Source organism: Microtus oregoni, unplaced genomic scaffold (genome assembly GCF_018167655.1).
Source record: "Microtus oregoni isolate MIOR12 unplaced genomic scaffold, Mior012 000015F_ref0000493, whole genome shotgun sequence".
NCBI lineage: Eukaryota > Metazoa > Chordata > Mammalia > Rodentia > Cricetidae > Microtus > Microtus oregoni.
The window spans coordinates 47,935,117-47,956,098 of record NW_024543074.1 but is presented as its reverse complement, the minus strand read 5'-3'; the positions used below and the strand labels follow the sequence as shown (position 1 = coordinate 47,956,098).

The 20,982-nt window shown below is 48.8% G+C and overlaps 2 protein-coding genes across 3 annotated transcripts in view; one reads left to right on the top strand and one right to left on the bottom strand.

The window, feature by feature from the left end:
* LOC121456181 (MRN complex interacting protein) overlaps window positions 1-11,943 on the top strand; it is a 26,727-nt gene extending 14,784 nt beyond the window's left edge. The window contains exons 4-7 of the mRNA XM_041664060.1: window positions 5,770-5,839; window positions 7,651-7,787; window positions 8,411-8,495; window positions 10,348-11,943. Coding sequence (XP_041519994.1) covers window positions 5,770-5,839; window positions 7,651-7,787; window positions 8,411-8,495; window positions 10,348-10,845 — 790 coding nt within the window. The 3' untranslated portion in view covers window positions 10,846-11,943. The remainder of the gene's footprint in view (window positions 1-5,769; window positions 5,840-7,650; window positions 7,788-8,410; window positions 8,496-10,347) is intronic.
* Sqstm1 (sequestosome 1) lies at window positions 10,979-20,982 on the bottom strand. Of its 2 annotated transcripts, none has more exons than XM_041664058.1 (8): window positions 20,727-20,982; window positions 18,652-18,747; window positions 17,947-18,176; window positions 17,709-17,853; window positions 16,653-16,733; window positions 14,044-14,264; window positions 13,483-13,678; window positions 10,979-11,693 (listed from the first exon to the last, which is right to left on the bottom strand). In XM_041664058.1, exons 1-8 carry the CDS (start codon window positions 20,929-20,931, stop codon window positions 11,536-11,538), a joined length of 1,332 nt encoding a protein of 443 aa, XP_041519992.1. In that variant the 5' UTR covers window positions 20,932-20,982; the 3' UTR covers window positions 10,979-11,535. The 2 variants fall into 2 exon arrangements, with proteins under 2 accessions (XP_041519992.1, XP_041519993.1); XM_041664059.1 differs by having other exon boundaries at window positions 13,597-13,678.

The window sequence follows — 20,982 nt, the reverse complement described above, 5'->3', positions numbered from 1 at the left end:
GCGGAATAAGATGTCTGTGAGAGGGCAGACAAAGTGGTTCCGGAGGTGAGGTGCTCGCTTTGTGAGCCAGGTGACCGCAGTACCACACCTGGAGCTGTGTGAGGGAAGAGAGAACCAACTCCATGAAGTCGTGTGCTGGTTCCAGGTGTGCCACCCCCAACATGCTCACTTTTTTAAAATTTTACAAAGAAATCTTACTAGAAAGGTAAGAAGGACCAACCATGGCCATGTTTATTCAAACCGTGGGAAACTGGCAGTGGAGAAGAACAAAGCCTGACATGCAGGAAAAGCCCCACACATTAGGAGAGATCAGGAAGACAAGAGCCTACTGGTCTTAGGGCAGCAGAGAATTCAGGTTTTATTTTATTTTCCTATAGGTCTTTAGGATGGAAAGACTCAAGATAGGAAACAGCTGCAGATAGACTTGTTTGGTTGATTGGTTTTGATTTTGATGGTTTTTACAATAATAGAAGAAACAGAAAGGTGGTTATTTATCCAGAGACAGACATTTTCATCCTGATGGGCAGATAGAACATCCTGAAAGGACTTAGGGCCGTCAACAGAGGATCTGCCTTGTGGGGCACAGGAAGGGTGAGAAAAGCACCATGCAGACATCTTCTAGGAGGCTGGAAGATGGCTCTGCAGTCGGGAACTAGAGCTCCCCTGCAGAGGACCTGAGCTCCAGCCCCAGCACCCACGTCAGGTGGCTCACAACCACTCAGCGTAACTCTAGCTCCACGGGCACCAGCTTTCACAGACACGAACCCTTCCCCAAACACGTCATTAAAAGTACAAATAAATCTTTAATAAGAAAATCCACCTGTCATTTGGGTAATTCCAAAATCAGGATCTGTGGCTCATGGCTTACTTACCAGAGTTGACCTTTGGGGTCCCTTTTAATTGTGCTAAATTCTTTCCCAGTGTTCTGTAGGTCTGTAGAAGCATCAGGTCTCCTGGCTGACCCATTCAGGCTACAAGCTCTGGTCAGGAGACGGCAGAATTTCACTTTATAACATTGCTAGTTGTTTTACTTTTATTTACTTTTTGTTTTAATTTACTTTCCCTTTTGGCTTTTAAAACCAGGTAGGTGCCGGGCGGTGGTGGCGCACGCCTTTAATCTCAGCACTCGGGAGGCAGAGGCAGGTGGATCTCTGTGAGTTCGAGACCAGCCTGGTCTACAAGAGCTAGCTCCAGGACAGGCTCCAAAGCTACAAAGAAACCCTGTCTCGAAAAACAAAATAAATAAATAAATAAAACCAGGTAGGTGCCAAAACTTAGCCCTTTATTTATTATTATCTTTTAAAATATTTTTGAGACAGGGTCTGAACTGCATAACCTGGCTGGCCTGGAACTCACTATGTAGCCCAAGCTGGCCTGAACTCACAGACCCACCTGTTTCTGCCTCCCGAGCTCTGGAATTAGAAGCGAGCTCTACCACTCCTAGCTATTTAAAACAAAGAAAAAACTGAAAGTCAGATCTCCTTAGGGACTCGAGGAGCCCTGTGTCCATTCTCATGTCTCCCCTTTCCATGTTATCTGTTGGGAAGCTGGAGGGTCTTGTTGGCATGTGGCTTTCCCTGAGGCACAAAGGTACATTTTGCTGTCCCTTGGCTCTCCTCCTTAACGAATATATACCAGTTAGAGTCACACCTCAGGCGTCTCCATGACTTCTGTGATCAAGAAGACAAGTGATTTTCTGGCCATATGGGGCTGCCTTAAGGGGTGGTCCTGACATTCCTGGGGTCCTGGCTGGCCTTAGAGAGGGAGCCGCCAACAGAGCCTGTCCTTTGTGACTATTTCCTCCTCCTTGGCTCAGGCCTCCACGCTTTGGTTGTTGAACACCCAGGACAGTGTTGTCGATCTTGAAGAAGAAGGAATGGGCTTTAACTTGTGTAACATTTAGTTAAAGCTTAGAGAAAAGAAAAACAAGTTTTAAAATAAAATTTGAGCTGGGTGGTGGTGGTGCACACATTTAATCCTAGCACCCAGGATCTCTGTGGGTTAAGGCCAGCCTACATAAGTCTACAGAGTGTGTTTTCAGTACACCCAGGGCTACACAGTGAAACCCTGTCTCAAAAACAAAATAACAAATAAATAGCCAGGTGGTGGTGGCACATGCCTTTAATCCCAGCACTCGGGAGGCAGAGGCAGGTAGATTTGAATTTGAGGCCAGCCTGGTCTACAAGAGCTAGTTTCAGGACAGGTTCCAAAGCTACAAAGAAATCCTGTCTCTAAAAACCACAAAATAAATAAATAAAATTTGATTTTATTAACTTATTTTTAAGTAGTTAAAAGCCTGCCAAACTTGGACAGAAATGTAATTATTTTGACAAAACATAAAATCTGGGCTTATAAGATTAAAGGCGCTTTGCCACCAAGCCTGACTGTCTGAGTTCAATCCCTGGGACCCGCACTGTGGAACCAGAGAACAGACTCTGGAAGCTGTCAGCTGACCTCCACATGCATGCCCCTCTCCACAAGCAAAATGAATAATAGATGTAAGAAAGGCATAAAATATTTATTCCTTAGCCATTACCAAAAGCAGATTATTATCTTAATAGAATTTTTTTATTATTTTAAAGAGCCTAGACTTTAGCTAGGTTGTAGTTTTATATCACTGCACTAAATTTTGATCTCAGCGACTTCAACCTTAAGTTGTTGTACATCTTAAACTGTTATCTGTTTGCACATCATTCTTGACTTGGGTAAGTCTTAGGCAAGCTTCACTGTCATTTGCTATGTAAAAAACAACTCATAAACATTTTTTTCTTGGTTGCACATAAGCCCAAGAATTACAGAATGTTACATTCCAGCAAGGGCCAGCCAAGATGACGAAAGTTGCACACTAAATGACCTTCAGTTAATGAAATGATCTTAGGAGAAAAGGCAGGAGGAGGCAGAACACACAGAGCCAGAGAAAAGATTTTTAAACGTTAACCCCGTGACAACAGTTGTAGACTCAAAGTTCTCTTGAAGAACCGGGGAGAGCAAATGGTGGCTTTTGCTGTGGGTCCAGTGACATCAAGCTGGACCGAGCACCCTTGTCTTTTTGCTGAATTTTCTTTTCCCTGGTAATGAAGGACCTGTGAACCTGTAGCCCTGAGAATCAGGCCTTCCTTGGGATTTTTTTTTCTTTTCTTTTTTTTTAAACTTTTTAAATTGATATATATTGAGCTCTGCATTCTTCTCTTCTCCCCTCCCTGCTTCTTCCCTCCTCCCCACCTTCCTTGGGATTTAAGATGCTATTGTGTGGTCCTCAAGACTTTATTTTTTAGTAGTCCCATTTTTTCTCCCAGAATGGTTGTCTTTTTCTTTAAAAACAAAAGAACATATTTTTTTTATCATTTATTTTTGTGTGCATGGTCCCGCTAAAGAATGGTGATACCACGGCCCACCTATCAAACAGGAAATAAGGTTTTCTTTAGTTTACATACACAGTACACATGCGTGGAAGTCAGGGGACAACTTGCAGGAGCTGTTTCTCTCCTTCCACCATGTGGGTCCTGGGCATCAAACACAGGCTGTCAGGTTTGGCACCAGGTGCCTGGCCCTCTGAGCCAGCTCACCAGCCTTGTACTCTTTTTAGCCAGAATTAAGACAACCTATAATTAAGTGTTTTATATATATATATATATATATATATATATATATATTTAATAATAATTAAGACAATTCCCATAAGGAAAAGGACGGGGTGTATTGGGTGTCTGGATGAGTATGGTTATTTGGGGCATTTGGCATTTTCCAGAAGGACTTCTGTCTTATCTGCTTATATCTCAAACACATTACAACCAGAGTTTTCATAAGAGGCTTTTACAAAAACAGTTGAGCATCTGGCAGTTCTCAAGGCCCCGCTGATAACAAAGGGACTTCATTAAATCAGGGTCACACAAACATCCAGCAGAAGCCATCTGAGGAGGGAGGGAGGTCTGGTCTGTAGAGGGGGCTGATGTCAGAACCCTTGCTGACAGTGCCATCCAGTGAGGGTGCAGGAACTGAACTCAGATCTCCTTCAGAGCCAGCTTCTCCCTGAGTTTAAATAGTACATGACAGCCTGGTGGTGATGGTGCTCGCCTTTAATCCCAGCACTTGGGAGGCAGAGGCAGACGGATCTCTGAGTTTGAGGCCAGCCTGGTCTACAGAGCGAGTTCCAGGACAGGCTCAAAGCTACAGAGAAACCCTGTCTTGCGAGGGGCGGGGGACCACAGGGCAATGAAAACTCACCTAAGTTTATTAAATATGAATATTATATCCCGATAAGTTAATTTTAAAAGTTAAAAAAGTAAAGGGCTTTAAATTTTGTTTAGATTTATTTTGTATTGTATTACTATTTTGCCCGCTTGTATATATGTACATTAAGTATATGCCTAGTACCCGTGGAGCTCAGAGTCATAGATGGTTGTGAGACACCATGTGGGTGCTGGGAACCCCAAGTCCTATGCAAGAGCAGCAGTGAACTTCATCATTGAACCATCTTTCCACTAAAAGTAGAGGGGTTTTATTATACTTAGTTATGTGTATGTGACGTTTCTTTTAAAATTTTGCCCAAGGTGGACCTCTGTTGGTTTCAGGCAAGCCTGGTCTAAACAGAGTTCCAGGCCAGCCAGGGGTACTTAATGAGATCCTGTCTTAAAACAAAACAAGCAAACAAACAAAAAGAAAACAAACTGCCAGCCAGGGATGGTGGTGCACACCTTTAATCCCAGCACTTAGGAGGCAAAGGCAGGTAGATCTCTGTGAGTTCGAGGCCAGCCTGGTCTACAAGAGCTAGTTCCAGGACAGACACCAAAGCTACAGAAAAACCTTGTCTCAAAAAAACAAAACAAAAAACAACACAAAAACAAAAAGACACTATGACCATGGCAACTTTTTTTTTTAAGACGGGTTTTTCAAGACAGGCTCTCTTTATTTAGTCCTGGCCACCCTGGAACTCTCTATGTATACAATGCTGGCCTCAGACTCACAGAGATCTTGCCTTTGCCTCCTGAGTGCTAGGATTAAACGCATGTGGCAACACAACCCAGCCCATGGCAACAATCATAGAGGAAAACATTTAATTGGGGCGGACTTGCAGCCTCTGGGTTTAGTCTGTTATCCTAATGGCAGGAAGCATGGCTGCACACAGGCAGACTGGTGCTGGAGAGGTAGCTGAGAGTTCTACATCCAGATCCGAGGGAGACAGGAAGAGAGAATCACTCAGCCAGGCTTGAGCATCTGAAACCTCAAAGCCACCCCCTGTGACACACTTCCTTCAACAAGGCCACACCATCTAATTAAGTGGCACTCCCGATGGGCCTTTGGGGGCCATTTTCTTTCAAACCACTACACCCTCTGAACCATCTAGTCAGCCCAAACTCTTGGGTTGATCCTATAGTACAGTAGGCATTTTCTACATACGGTGTCATTTTGTCCTTATAAGCCCCATGAGAATTACTGGTTTCTTTAGGCTGGGGAGGTGACCAGTTGGGGTACCCAGGTACAGTGGAATTTGGGGCTCACTAGAGAGAATGCAGGCACTGTCTGAGGTAGGTAGACATGGCTGGTCTAACCTCTAGTACTGTATTAGGTGTTTTGTCTGGCTGTGCAGCCTCTCAGTCTCAGGAACCAATCACTGCCCAGACCTGAACTGCTGAGGAGTGACTGCCTCACATGAGGCAGCAGGGTTTGCCTGTGATGCCTTGCCAGGTCCTTGTGCCCACTTGCTTCACCTTCCTTGTCCTTCATCTTCCTGGTGGTTTCCCAGGGTCATGTTTGCCGTCTTCCCCTAAGGTCTGTGGCCAAAGCTGCAAGGGAAGAGGAAAATGCAGGCCCTCAGCAGACTGAGAACGGCAGGCAGCAGGTAAGATGATGGCATCTGTCTCCCACTGCCCCAGGCTGCTGTGTGAGGTTCCACTCAAGTATTGCCAACGGACAAAATTAGAAGGCGTTTAAAGATCTGTTGGCTTTATTTGCTGGTGTAGAATCAGGCGGTACTTTAGCCCATAAAACAGAACTAGTGTTCCAGTGAGCTGAGCAGACGCTGGATAGACCAGACAGTGATGAAAGAAAGAAACTGAACAAAAAGAAAACTGACATTCCAAGTGACTTCCCTGGTAGGGTGGACAGGGAGACAGAATTACAGGAGAGTGACTGCTGGGCTCAGTTCCACCTGCTTTGGGGGATGAGCATCAGTTCAGAGTTGCTGCCTTTGTGCCCATAGATACCAGCCTGTTTGGGACACTGGGCCATTGTCGCTCTCCTGCTCTACAGTAATTCAGTTCCAACTTAGTGATGGAAACCTTTTTAGTACAGGTGACTCCGTTTTGCACTTTAGTCTGGTGTGTGGGATCTTGTGCAGAGGCTCAGCCCCCAAGTCCAAGTGTTAACGGTATTCATTAGTCATTTGTTTGTCTCACATGCCCAAGTCGTCTTCCCCTTCCCCTGTCTCCGAGGCAGAGCTCTGCTAGGGCGAAGATGTGGGACATGCCAGAGCTTCATGTTCCCTCGCTGCAGACTGGGCACTCCGCAAGAGGAGGAGTGGTATCAGTATTCTCTGTCCTTGGAGGCCAAAGGAAGGCTTATAAATAGATCTCAGCCAGCACTGGGTGGGCAGTGACTGCGTTCCTAACTGACACCGTTATAACCCGGATGCTGTGGTCGGTCATAAGGAGCACTGACTGTGAACTCTTTTTTTTTTCTTTTTAAAGATTTATTTATTTATTGTGTATATCATAATCTGCCTACATGCCTGCCTGCAGGCCAGAGGAGGGCACTAGATCTCATTACAGATGGTTGTAAGCCACCATGTGGTTGCTGGGAATTGAACTCAGGACCTTCAGACAAAGCAGGCGGTGCTCTTAACCATTGAGCCATCTCCCCAGCCCCTGACTGTGAACTCTTGCTACCCACTTGCGACTATGACCCAGCTTTGCTCATGGTTCACACTGGCCACCTCCTTTCTCCATTTGGTTTTCAAATTCTGTTTTAAACAAAGGATGTGCTTGTAAGTAAAATAACACAGCCCTTCTAACATGTGTGTTTGTGTTCATGTGTGCACTTCCTGTTTGGTCCCATTACAAAGATTATTTCATGCCACTCTTATATGCACTACCTGGGGCTGGGGTTGGGAATGTAGCATAGGGTGGACCACTTGGCTGGCATTGGTGTGGTCCTGGGCTTGAGCACCAGCACTTACTCATCTGGTATTGTATGGTCTTCACGGATTTTTATGTTTGAACATTCTAGAGTGTCGTGACATTTGGCTTAATCCTGCTGTCCTAGGTATTTGCTCTCTGCACTCCCTCGTCATGCTTTTGTTCATCATGACAGTTCCTGGGCTGGGGAGTATCAACTCTGGGGATGTTTGCAGCAAGTTGTACCCCAGTGGGCCTGTGTGCATGTACATCCTTTTAGAGCAGTTCTTAACCTGCGGTCTAGACCCCCTTGGGCTTGCATATCAGATATGAAGTAGCAACGAAAATAATGTTATTGTTGGGGTCACCATAGCATGAGAACTTGTATTAAGGCCACAGCATTAGGACTGACAGTGTCTCCACTGAGCTCTACAGGTCCTTCCTGGTGATGAGGGAGAAACATAGGGCCCAAGAACTTTGTGCGTTAAACTTGGGCTGCTCTCAAACTCTGAGCCTTGTCCTCTGTTCTGACACTTAGGCACTGTCTGAGCCCCTGGAGTCCCGTTGGCTGAAGTATCTGGACAAGGACTGTGAGGACCAGGAGCTGGACAGAGGAAGAGCAGCTCTTGCTGAATGGCCAGGTCTGCCCTGCAGTCCAGCCCAACCAAGGAAGAGGTGCTAAACGGGTTTCATCCGGTCATCACTGTGCCCACACTGACCCCTGGGGGGGAGGGGGCTGATGAGCAGTTCCTATGACGTCACTAAGTGGGACTCCCATGTTGTACATAAGTGGGTGGGCAAAGTGGGCAGCAGCCATGACAGCTAACCCTCAGACTGCGTGCTGCCTGGCAGAGGGAGCAGAAGCCTAGCTAGACTTCCCTGGATGCCTATAACTCCAGTCATGAGGGGGCTGAAGCCCTGCTCAACCAGCTGTGGAAGCGTGGCCAAAGTAATCAGTGGGTTGAGGGGGAGGGGTACTTTATATGAGGTTCTCCAGATCTCCACGTCTCAGTAGGTTTCCATAGAAACCTCCTTAGGCTTGGGATGCTGCATGACTCTCAAAGGGAATGAATTACAATTTCAAGTAAGACTATTCTAACAACTACAAACCAGAGAAGAGGCTTGGCCAGACTGTTCCTGGAGGTGGTGTAGGAACCTGTGAAGGCTGAAAAGATTCCTCCCTATGTCAGGCCAGATCTCAGTTGCTCTCTGTGAGGACAATTGGATGAGAGAACTTCATGAGTGATAGTCCTTCCTTCCTTCCTTCCTTCTTTCCTTCCTTCCTTCCTTCCTTCCAGGAAATGGAATCAGAACACAGGGAAGCCTCCATGCAGCCTGCATGTCCAGGACTTGGACAGTGTTAAAGACAGCTTTGAATGCCAGGTCAGTGACCATGGAGCCTATGTACGATTGCATGCAAGTCTGCATACACATGCAAACACACGTGCAGTTAGGACTTTAGCCCACAGCGTGTATGATAGGTATCAACATCACTACTACACCCCAGCCCTGTGGAATTTGTTTGGTTTTGTTCTTGAAGACATGGCCTTGTCACATTGCCTGGCTGGCCTCAAACTTCTGCACCCAAGTCATATTCTTCCCTGTGCCTTGTGAGCAGCTGAGACTGCAGGTACAAGGCTTGGATAACATATTTCTTCACAATTATGAGGTTTATATACTAAAAAGTTCAACTTCTGGCATGAGATGAGTGTCTTTTCTGCTTAAAACTGAGTCCTGAGGCTGGGTGTGGTGGCACATACCTTTAATCTCAACACTCTGGAGGCAGACACAGATGACTCTGTGAGTTCAAAGCCAGCCTAGTTTACATAGCAAGTTCCCGGGTCCATAGTGGACCCTGTCTCCTCCCCCTGAAAAAGGCCAATTCCTGAGCCAGGTTATATACCCATAATCCCAGCATTTAGGAGACTGAGGCAGGAAGAGCATGAATTCAAGGCCATTCTGACATACAGCAAGACATCGTCATGGTCATCATCCCATGTGGTTAACTCACAGCCAGGAGCACATCGTGAGACCCTGCTAAGGCTGGCCAGTAAGGCTTGAGGAAAGACTGTTCATTCTGCAGAGGAACGTCATTAATCTGGTCACAGTAGAAGTTGCCCTAGGTTTCCATCCAGGAATGCCTGTTCCCGTGCACTCCTTGCTTTATAGTGTTGGTGATGCTCACACCTAGCAGGCCCACTGCACATTGAGCATGTGAGTGCATATTTTGTATTGTGCTGCTATAGAAGCCTAGGAATGAGGGTTCTTGTTCTTTCACCTCCTCTGCCCCTAATGACTAGCTAAGGCCTACCCAGCTCAGTCTGACTGCATGCAGAGCATGGCACAAAGCCAAGAGACAGTTCAGTTTTGTTTTCCAAGATAGGGTTTCACTATGTAGCCTTGGCTGTCCTGGACCTTGCTCTGTAGACCAGGCTGGCTTTGAACTCACAGAGATCCACCTGTCTCTGGCTATCAAGTGCTGGGATTAAAGACCTGCACTGCCACCACCCAACTCAGAGTTCAATTTTTGATGTTTCTTAAACTACCTAGTGCTTCCAGTAGGTATGAGTCCCATTGAGCCAGAATCATGGCAGTGAGTTACAGAGCCCTTACCGTGGCCCACACCCTGAGTTTCAATTTCACCAGTCTATTGTTTTAGAGGAACTAAGACCTCAGTGAGTTTACAGCAAGTTCAGTGGTAAAGCCAAGTTAGCAGTCAGAGTCATGGTCTCTTCAGCATTATCTGGGCAGTCATGATGCAAAGATCCAGTGCTGCTGTCGAATTCCTTTGTAAGCAGTGAAACCCATTTTCCTGTGCATCTTTGGTTTCTGAGCTGGAAGAAGCCAGGCCCAGCTCCTTGTCACCTCCTAGAGACCTCAGTGCAGCCCCTGAGCTCCAGCTTTGCAGAGATGTTCCGGCCCAGCTGGGGCTGCACAGGCATGATAGACTACATCTTTCTAAGTGGTGGCTGTCTAGGCCCCTCCCTGCTCACACCTTCTCATGGAGACTGCTGACCTGACCCAAAGCTTCCCAGGAAATGGGTTATTCTGGATGTCTCCTTTATGTGAGGAATGTGGTCACAAGATTTATCCAATCAGGGTTAACATTTATGAACTTTGACTGTTAAACCTCACAACAGCATGTTCTAACCTGTAGGATTTACAGTAGTTATGCAGAAAGCAGAAGGGTGCTGACGGTCCTGCCAAGCGAAACCCTTTCTCTGGTTTCTTTCAGGACTCCACTGGCCTGTTTGGAACAGAGAAACAAGGTAGCAGTCCTGCCCTCGGGACTGCAGCCCACATCAGGGAACTTGGTTTTCCAAGGTGGAAACTACCAAGCCCTGTCCTGCAGGCTAAGGCCCAATCTTCTAAATGGGCACAGTTTTTCCTGTCACCTGGGAACGGCCCACATGTGGATGGAAATCCATCAAGGCCTCTGCAGGAGAGCACCAGGCTAGCTGACCCAGCACAAGCTGAGCAAGGGACCCTTGAGGCCAGGACTCCAGGGGATGGCCACTTCAGCAGGGCTCCTGCCACTGTCCAGCCTGCCCAAACCACTCACACTGCCACACCCCAGCCAGAGAGGCCTAGCAGGAAGACCCCAGATCAGCCATGGGCCACAGGGATTCCTCAAGCAGATGGTAGGCCCTTGGCTCAAGGGGCACAGAAGGCCCCATCCATGCAACTGTACAACCTCTTTACAACTGGGGAGGACTTTGAAGATGACCTGTAGCCTTCACTTTGACTCGTGTGTGATGTGGTCCCTGTATGCCAGTCCTCCATGCCACAGATGGGGGTGCTCTAGAACAAATAACCTGTCAAACAGACTTCTCTTGTAATAGCAATAGTAAAGACCACAGGGTTGGTTAAAGTGCATATGCCATTTAATTACAGGCTATTTAAAAATCAAGTCAGAGGAAGCTACATGGGGGGGTTTGTTTAAAAGCATTAACATTGGATCATTAAAAGGGGATGCAGTATATGGTGAGAGCCTGCACAAGTTCTCCATCCCCCAGGAGCCATATATAGGCCCCAGTTGCTGCCACCTTTGACTTACACAATGGTTCTATTTGTTCACTTTTAACAAAAAAGCACAGAAGGTCATCAGGCTACAATTCTGGACTGCTGGTGCAATGCTGGCAGCAAGAGCAGTATGCCTCTGCAGCTCCCTGGCAAAGGCCAGACTTAGGAAAAGCAGAGGAAGCTCAGCCACAAGCACCTGGTTGTGTTCCCAGGCGTCAGCATGTGCACTCTTGGAGCTCTCCCTCCAAGTCACTCTCTCCTGCCCTGAAGGGCTTCACACACTCCCACCTGCAGGCTCTGGAAGAATGCCAAGAAACTGGCCTTATAGACGGCCCTGCTGCTCTACTGGATGCAACTACAAGACAAAGGGGTGGGTCACGGGGCTTGGGCACAAGCACTGTCACAATGGCGGAGGGTGCTTTGAATACTGGATTGTGTCCAGAGCGGCTCCGATGTCATAATTCTTGGTCTGTAGAAGCCTGGTGAGCCAGCCACCTTCATCAGAGAAGCCCATGGACAGCATCTGCGAGAGCGACTCGATCAGCCGGGGATCAGCCTCTGCAAAACAATATAGGAAAGTGAGGTGCCCTGTAACACTCCAAACACAGCAAGTCCTGCCTGCCAGGAAGACTCCTCTGTTTGGGCCTTATAGGAACCTCAGAGGTCAGCTAAAGGACCAAATAAATAGCTTGTTTTGTAGGCTTTCCAGTCTGTCACAACTGTTCAACTCTGCCACTGTAGCATAAACAGCCAGAAGGTATGTAAGCAAATGAGTGCGGTTATTTTCTAATAAAGTTTTATTGCCAGATGTGGTGACTCAAGCCTGTAGTTCCAACACTCAAGAGACGGAGGCAAGAAGATCATTCAGGGGCATCCTGGGCAACAATGAAACAGCATCTCAACTCTTTATAGATAAAGAAATGTGACTCTCCTCTGACTGCCTGACTCCCCACCCTGTTGTTGTTCGGCACATGTGTCATGGTACTTATGTCCCTTGTGGCCGCGCAGAGCTGAAGTAGGAGTCTTCCTCTATTGCTCTCCATGTGACTGAGTTGGGGTCTCAGTGAACTCAGCTTACGAGTTCCATCTTGTCTAGCTAGCCAGCTTTGAAGGGATTTTGCCTTCTGCTTGCTGAGACTACAGACACAGTTGCCACTCTGCCCAGCTTTTGGCTTTTTACATGGGTTCTGGGAGCCCAGACTATTGTCCTCACACTTGCCCAGCAAGCACTGTACCAGACGAGCCAGCTCTTCAACTCCCCTGCCCCGTTCTGCCTCCAGTCCAGAGCCTTGCAAGTGCGAGATAAGCAGTCTGCCATGGAGGTGCAGAGGTCTCACTGTGTAGCCAGGATCGCCTTTAACTCGTAATAAAGCCCCTCCCCAGACTCTCATACAACCGTTTGCTGCCCCTCTGCTCTGCCGCAGAGAAAATAAGCTTTGAAAACCTCAAGGTCAAATCTGGCCCAGAGGTAAGTTATTCACCTGAACACCCTTATTCTGGGAACGTGGGAGCTGGCTGCCTTTTTTGCAGGGTGTACACTTGGGACTAACCAGCCCAGCCCAGCATTTTACATACTGCTTGGCTTCTACTGGGGCCTTGGCCGTGGTGCTAGCCATTAAAATTTGCAACCCCCGAGAAAATGGTGTGTAGGGTCTAAGTTCACTTCATTGGTGCATGACGGCCCAAAACCAGTGTTGCCTTTTCTGTCACATCTGCCTTCTCAGGACATCTGGGTATTGAGATTTAGAAATTCCTAAAATGAGATGAGATTACTGTTGCTTGATGCAGAGAGAAGAGGTCAGACTATCTTGTAGTTTTCTGATGTCAGCTGATAATACCACCAGACAGTGTGCTGCAGGTAAGTCTACAACCCCAAAGCCACCCTGAACTACACAACTAGGTACTGCCTTTAAAAACAAATCCCAGTCAGGCAGTGGTGGCACATGCCTTTGATCCCAGCACAGGCGGATCTCTTGTGAGTTTGAGGCTAGCCTGGTCTACAAGAGCTAATTCCAGGATAGGCTCCAAAGCTACAGAGAAACCCTGTCTTGAAAAACCAAAAAATAATAAAAATTAAAAAAAAAAATCCCAGCCAGGCAGTGGTGGTGTACGCCTTTAATCCCAGCCCTCGGGAGGCAGGGGAAGGCAGATCTGAGTTTGAGGCCAACCTGGTCTACAAGAGCTAGTTCCAGGACAGGCTCCAAAGCTACCGAGAAACCCTGTGTCGAAAAAACAAAAAACAAACAAAAAATTCCAGACCATGCTACCCTTTTCTGTGCTGCCAAAACCAGACACAGGATAGGATACTCTGAAAGCAAAGTAAAAGAAACCTCTGGTGACCACATGCCTGGTGGGAGATGTGGGTACGCGGCAGCTTCCTTCAGCCCTGTGGGCCCTTCCTGGGAGGGGTCTAGAGAGCTTGGTCCTTCTGATTCTGGCATCTGCAGAGACTGGAGTTCACCTGTGGACGGGTCCACTTCTTTGGAAGACAGATGGGTCCAGTCTTCATCCCCTCCTGAGCAATTATCAGACTCCATCTGTTCCTAGAATATAATCTGCTGTGAGCACAAGCATGAAGTGACTGGCCAGTGTGACCCCACTATCTGCTCCCAGCCAAGTATGGGAATCCCAGGCACTAGAGAGTGGCCTGCACCAAGTATGTTTAGTTTTTTTCATGATGCCAAGGCTTGAACCCAGGATCTCATGTACATCAGATAAACGCCCCATATAGAGTTACGGCTTCAGACGGGAGTAAGATTTTTCTCTATAGAGTTCTGTCAGAAGGCTCAAGAGACTGAAGACACCACAGAGATAACAAGGACAGAACCCCTCTGGCTACAAGATGACTGGGGCTGAGGCCAAGATGCCAAGCAGGCCAGTTAAAGGTCATGGGAGAAAGCAGACCTACCTCTGGCTGTCCCACTGACTCCAAAGCAATCTTTCTCATTTGCTCTGTCAGGGACTGTGAGGGGCCTTCGCCGGCCTCATCAGGTTTGCTGACTTCCGAAGAGCAGCTGCTTGGCTGAGTGCTACACTTGTCTTCTGTGCCCACACTGGAACTTTCTGGGGAGGTGGTCATCAGGCGGCTTCTCTTTCCTCCATGTTCCACATCAATGTCAACCTCAATGCCTAGAGAAGGAGGAATAGAGCCATCAAGTCCAGAGGCCTCCCCTGCATGTGTTATCAGTGACTCGGTGGACTGGGACACTGGCAGCTAGCCAACGACACAGAGGCTGGACTCAACCCCAGAACCACATAACCATGTGACATGATAGACCACGTGACAACCCCCATGGGCTGAGCCCAACCCCAACCCCAGCCCTGCTGTCCCCTTCAAAGCCTGTGTTTGTCAAAAGACCCAGTGACAGACAAGAAAGGCCCTGCTACCTTGTGTCCTATGTGTCAGTGACCACAGTCTCTGAGCCAAACACAGCACTGGGCCACAGTAGTGGCCTTCCTTGGCTGGTTCTCAGAGAACCTACCAATAAAAGACTGTGGCTCTGGCTTACCCCAACCTCTGCCTTCTGAGAGGTTGTGTGCCAACTCCTTTTCCCTCTGGGCCTCTGCTCTCGTACAATCCATTAGAGGCAGTTAGCATGTGAGTCATCCCCTGCTTAGTTCCTCAGAGAGATGGGGAAGGAAAACTCCCAAGACTTCCACAAGAGCTGAAGCAACCCTCAGTTTAAACTACCCAGAGTCTTTTTTTAGAAAGTTTGCTGTCTTGTCAAACTCTAGGTATTCTACTACTTAGCAACTCCACACACTTCAAAGGCCTTTATCCTCCCAGACAACCTCTAAGTACTGCAAAATAATGCCTGCTCTCTCCCGAGAAGATCCCAGTGGTCATGATACGCCCACCACCAGCATAGACTGGTATTAGCTAGTGAGAGCAAGAGGGTTCTGGGAAGCTCCAATAGAAGTCAAAAGCATTGTCATGACCAAGGATGGAGCAGGAACTGAGCTGAATCCACACTCTCATCTTTCTACTGAAGGACTCACTTTCCAAAATGACTAGTTTTCACACTTAGACACACATAAACACACACTAACTTCAAAGCACCCTTTGCTCGGGTATCCTTGTCTCCCCTACACCCAAGGACCACAATTCAGACTTGTCTTGCAGAGAAGCTGCCGTAGCCCCTGAAAGCTCATCTGTTGGATGAAGACAATCTCAAGTGAATTACAATCCTCCAGAGCCCCACTATATCCTAGCGTGAGCCCTGCTTCTCCCCCAGCAACAACCCAGTTGATGCTGTGCCACTTTGATCTCCTTGGAAAGCAATGAGAGCCTGGTTCTCCAGAGCCTCTTACTCCAACGCCAAGGCCATGCAGTCTGACTGAACTGCTTTATCTGTACTTCGTTTGGTGTCAGGAATCAAAGAGTTTGTTTTTTCTTTTTTGGTTTTTCAAGACAGGGTTTCTCTGTGTAGCTCTGGAGCCTTCCCTGGCACTAGCTCTTGTAGACCAGGCTGGCCTCGAACTCACAGAGATCCACCTGCCTCTGCCTCCTGAGTGCTGGGATTAAAGGTGTGTGCCACCATCACCTGGCTAATCGAAGAGTCTTAATACTCTGCCACAGAGCTACACCACATCTCTACCTAAACTATTCAGTTTAACTGCAAGACCAAGATGCCACTGCTGCCTCAAAGCTGCATCCTGGGGCATCATGAGCACATTTGGTCTTGGCTTGCAGCAAGTGGTGGTGATACCTAGTAGCTATAAGGAGGAGGAGAGACTGGAGGGGGTTGGGACACACTGTCATCAGCATTCCTTCAGTACTGGACACTGGGTACCTCCTAACACTGCAGACATAGAACAGGGTGGGCAAGCACTTCCTAAATCACACCAGTGTGCCCCAGAGACAGTACCTAGGGCCACAGTACTGAGAGGTGACACTGTGCTCCCCCACCCCAGCAGAGCTCTGCCCACTGCAGAGCCAGGCACGACCCAGAGCACCTGCCTCTAGCACTTTCTCCCTGCTTCCAGAAAGATTTGGGGGTTCTCAAATGAGAAGGAGAAGAAATCCCAGCAGGCCAAGACAGGAGGAATTCTACAAGCTCAAGGCCAGTCTGGGCTACGTAGCAGAGTTCTAGGCCAACCTAAGCTAACATGAAACCTTGCCTAAAAAGAAAGGAAGGAGAGGAAAGAAGGAAGGAAGGAAGGAAGGAAGGAAGGAAGGAAGGAAGGAGAAATCAGCTGCCTGCTTTCAAGTGTAAAAATCAACTCATTTAGCTCAGAAAACACAAGCCATTGTTACCCCAAAGGCTAGCCCACCCACCTACAGATCATCCTCCCCACTGGCTCATTCTACAAAGCTCAAGAATTAGGAATTCAACCTTGAGGCACCCATTCCAGTCCGTGGTAAAGGTTAATTTATGCAATAAAACCTTGCTGGTGTCAAGCACACAGATCTGCCCTGGCCTCTGTAGCGTGCCAGAAAAGGCTGCCAAAGGCCACTTGCACACTGAGTCACCAACCACTGAGGCGTCTCACAGGATGGCCAGGAAGCTCGCTCACCTAGAGGGCTGAGGGCAGCTGCCACGCTCTCCCCTACATTCTTCAGGAAATTGACACTGGGATCCTCTGCCGGACCAGAAGCTGTTGGTTTTCACAAGAAGAAAAAAATGAGCTCGAATTCTGTGACTCTGCCGCTTATCACAGGGTTTCTGTGCCAAGGTCCCCATCATCTAGGTAATCACCATCCTGGGGACCCCCTTGACCACACTTGGTGCTTCTCTTCCCTCCCGCACTGCACCCTTGGTTTCCCAGTGAGTCACATGTTGGGCCAGAGGCTTAGTACAACCAGTATATAAATATTGACCTTGTCCTAGATATGCTGTTTACTCAAAATCAAACAACTAACCCAGCTGGCTGTTCTGGCACAAGTCTGTAATCCAAGCACTCAAGAGGCTGAGGCAGGAGAATCTCAAGTTTAAGGCCCTCTTGTGCTACATGGTGAGTTCCAGGCTAGCCTGAGCTATAAAGAGACCCTGTCTCAAGGAAACAAAAATTAAAAAGCAGAATCCCAAAATCTAGAATGCAGAGCTATGAGTGAGTTTTTTACTTTTAGGTTTTTGAGACAGGGTCTTATGCCAAAGTTGGCCTTGAATTCCTGATCCTTTTGCTTCTGCCTCCTCAGTCCTGAGATCACAGTATCTGTGCCACCACGTGGGCTTTGTGACTAGGCGTTTTGTTTTTGTCTTTTAAGATTTGAGGAACTTGAAGGGCAGGGCAGGGCGGCCCTGGGGGGACAGTAGTGGCCTTCGGCACTTAGCCACCTTTTACTCAGTTGTAAAATGGAAATGCATTGTCTCTGCAGGGTTCTTAAGAGATCTGATGACATGGACAGGACAGACTGTAGCACAATGATAGAACCCACATGTATTGTGTGCAAGGTCCTACATTAGGTACTAAATTCAACTGCTATATCCCTCAGGGGGTGGGGAATGTGTAGTATACAGCTTATAGTGGGCACTGCTGGACTTTAGGCTATGGGGATAGCTTGACCAAGGGCCCACCTGAATTGACTGGTTACTCATGACACCCCAAAGCCAATTCAAATACCAGCCTTACCTGACTCAGCTGTAGGGCAAGGGCGAGCATCCCCTGCTCGAGGAGGCCGTGGGCTCCAGTTCCCTGGTGGACCCATCTCCCAGACAGGCCAGCCAAAATGTCCATGTTTCAGCTTCCGAAGCCAGCGGCCATGATGGTGGAAGCCCTGGGCAGGAAAAAACAAGGCAGGGCAGTGAGTGGTCAGGGTTTCCAGGTTCCACCACCCTGTACCCCCTAGAACTGCAGAGAACCAGCTCACATCAGGGAGGTGGCCAAAGGGGTTGGGAAAAATGAGCTTGCTGTGCTCCCTGTGCAGGCCCTTCCCCTCGCAGCTGCTGCACAGGTCATAGTCTGGGCACACGCTGCACTTGTAGCGAGTTCCCACCACAGGCCCATTGCAGCCATCACAAATCACGTTGGGGTGCACCATGTTTCGGGATGCCTCCTGAGCACATGGTGGGCGATGGTCCCGCCGGCACTCCTTCTTCTCTGCAGGGAGAGTTAAAAACTATTAGAGCAAGTCCCTGAAGTTCTCCCTTGTCACTGCAGCCCTGCTGGTCAGAGTCCATCCAGAATTCAGTTGCTTAGGACAACCTCATATGAGGTCAAGAGGTTCCAGGCCCTGCAACTGTTAAACAGCAGGAGCCCCGTCTGCACCTCCCTCAGCTCCCAGCCCCTAGAGCTCATCCTCATCCTGACCCTTTCTCTATGAGAGGGAAGCTCCAAAGGAATCACTCGGACTCAGGCAGTGTCCTAGGGCAGCCCCATACCTTTATTTTTTTTTTGTGTGTTTTTGTTTTTGTTTTTTTTGTTTTTCGAGACAGGGTTTCTCTGTGGTTTTGGAGCCTGTCCTGGAACTAGCTCTTGTAGACCAGGCTGGTCTCGAACTCACAGAGATCCGCCTGCCTCTGCCTCCCGAGTGCTGGGATTAAAGGCGTGCGCCACCACCGCCCAGCCTTCATACCTTTAATGTAGATGCGGAAGATGTCATCTTTCACATAGGACATGGCCATTGTCAGCTCCTCATCACTGGAAAAGGCAACCAAGTCCCCGTCCTCATCTATGTGGTTTAAGAGACAATACATCAGAGTCAGGGACACGGCTCAGGCCAAATGCTGACCTAGCAGGCACTAGACAGAAAATAGACAGCAGAGGCACCCAGCTGCATATCCACTGCTGCAATGGACAGACAGCCCAAGGCTAAACAGACATCTGCAGAGGCTCTAGGCTCAGCCTGGATGCTGGGGCAAGCAGCGATATGGCCATTCACTCTGACACAAACTGGATGGTCCTGGATTACAGTTCTGCACAGTAGGCAGCGCACATGTGAGTGTGGGCCCAGCCTCCCGCCAAAACAGTGTCGAGCTCTAGGAGTTGTAATTACAAGTAGTTGTGAGCCGTCTAGTGTGAGTGCTAGGAACAGAAGCTGGGTTCTCTGGAAGAGCAGCTTTAACTATCGAGCCATCTCTCAAAGCCCTCTGGCTTTGTTTTTATGTTAGCACACTGGTACTGGGATTGCAAGCAGGCGTGTATGTTTACATGTTAGTACAATTACTCTTCAAGCTCCTCATAAATGCCAAACCACACATGTGCAGACTGGGCTAAGCCTGTGGGCAACACCAGCCAGCAACACTACCAACAGCCCAGTGCCTACCAACCAAAGACCAGATCAACTAAACATGACATATCCAAACAGATTATTCTACACACACACACACACAAAATGAAGTATCACCCAGAGATGCAGCATTCAGGTCCTTGCCTAGCATATGCAAAGCCCTGGGTTCACGCCCCAGTACAGGAGGGGGAAAAATACTGGTGAGAGCTACAATACAAATGGGCCTCCCACATATTAATAAGTGAACGAACAAAACTACACCATAAGACTCCATTTATACACTAGGCAGTGGTGGCACACGCCTTTAATCCCAGCACTCAGAGGCAGGCGGATCTCTGTGAGTTCCAGGACAGTCAGGGTTATACAGAGAAACCCTGTCTTGGAAAACCAAAATAAATATTGACAAAGATTTATAAAGAGATTCTAAATTGAACATGATAGCGGTTACACAATTCATTAAAATAAAAAATAAAAAAGCAAGGAGCTTGGAGGCAGCTAGGTAGTTCAAGCCTGGCAGGCATGAGGCCCTGGCCTGGATCCCTAGCAAAATACAAAGCAGAGGACGCTGAAGGGCAATTTAGGGGTAAGAGCCAGCCAGGCTACACAGTGAGACCTGTCTCTGCTAATACAAAAGAATAATCTTTATACACTTTTTTTTTTCTTCCAAGACAGGGTTTCTTTGTGTAGCCCTGGTTGTCCGGAAACTCACTCTGTAGTCCACTCTGGCCTCGAACTCTGACCGCCCCCTTCCTCTGCCTTCCAAGTGCTGGGATTAAAGGCGTGCGCCACCAGTGCCTGGCCTCTTTATACACCTTTCCTGGGTGAATTACACAATCACTCAGTTACACGGAAAATTTTCTGGCCAGGAGTAGTGATGAACACCTGTGACCCCTACACTGGGAAACAGACAAAGAGGATTGAAGTCGAGTGAGGCCACCCTAAACCACTCGGGCGTTCAAGGCCAATCAGGCTACGTGGCTTTACCTCAAGAAAAAAAAAAAAAAAAAAGACCGCCGGTCGAACAGTCCTCCCAGAGGGAGGGCCTTGGCCGCTGCTCTTGTCAACAATTCCTAGCCCCACCCCACGCAGCCACCAGCCACTCCAACGCAAGAGACTGAGCTAGTTCCCGGGTCCCCGACCTCCCCGCCCCCGCCGCTTGTTTACCCGCGTCACTCCTCTCCACCCCACCCCCACGTCTGTCTGTCCGTCCGGTTCCCGCTCTTCCGGGGCTTTACCTGAAGCCACCGCCACCCTGCGTTACCGCCTCACAGTCGGCGGGAGGTCAGCTGTCACCCCAATGGCCGTCTGACACCCCCGGTCCCCGGGGAGGCAGAGTACGCCCCGCCACGTCCTCGCCCAGACCGGCCCCACCGTGGCCGAGCGAGGGTGGCTTCCCCACCCTGGCGGCCCTAGCCCCTCACCGCGGTAGTGCGCCTGGAAGCCGCCAGGCCGCAGCGCGGGGAACAGCGTGGCCACCCGGCTCAGCAGCCTCTCGCACGGCCCTGGGCCCGCCGCGGCCTCGGCTTCCGCCTCGGGCTCCGGGCTAACGCAGAAGCTGAAGCGGCGGATCTCGCGGGCCGCCTCCTCCTTGCCCAGAAGATAGGCTTTCACGGTAAGCGACGCCATAATCGCAAACTCGGTAGGGATGAAACAGCTGGGCAGCAGCTGCTGCTGCGC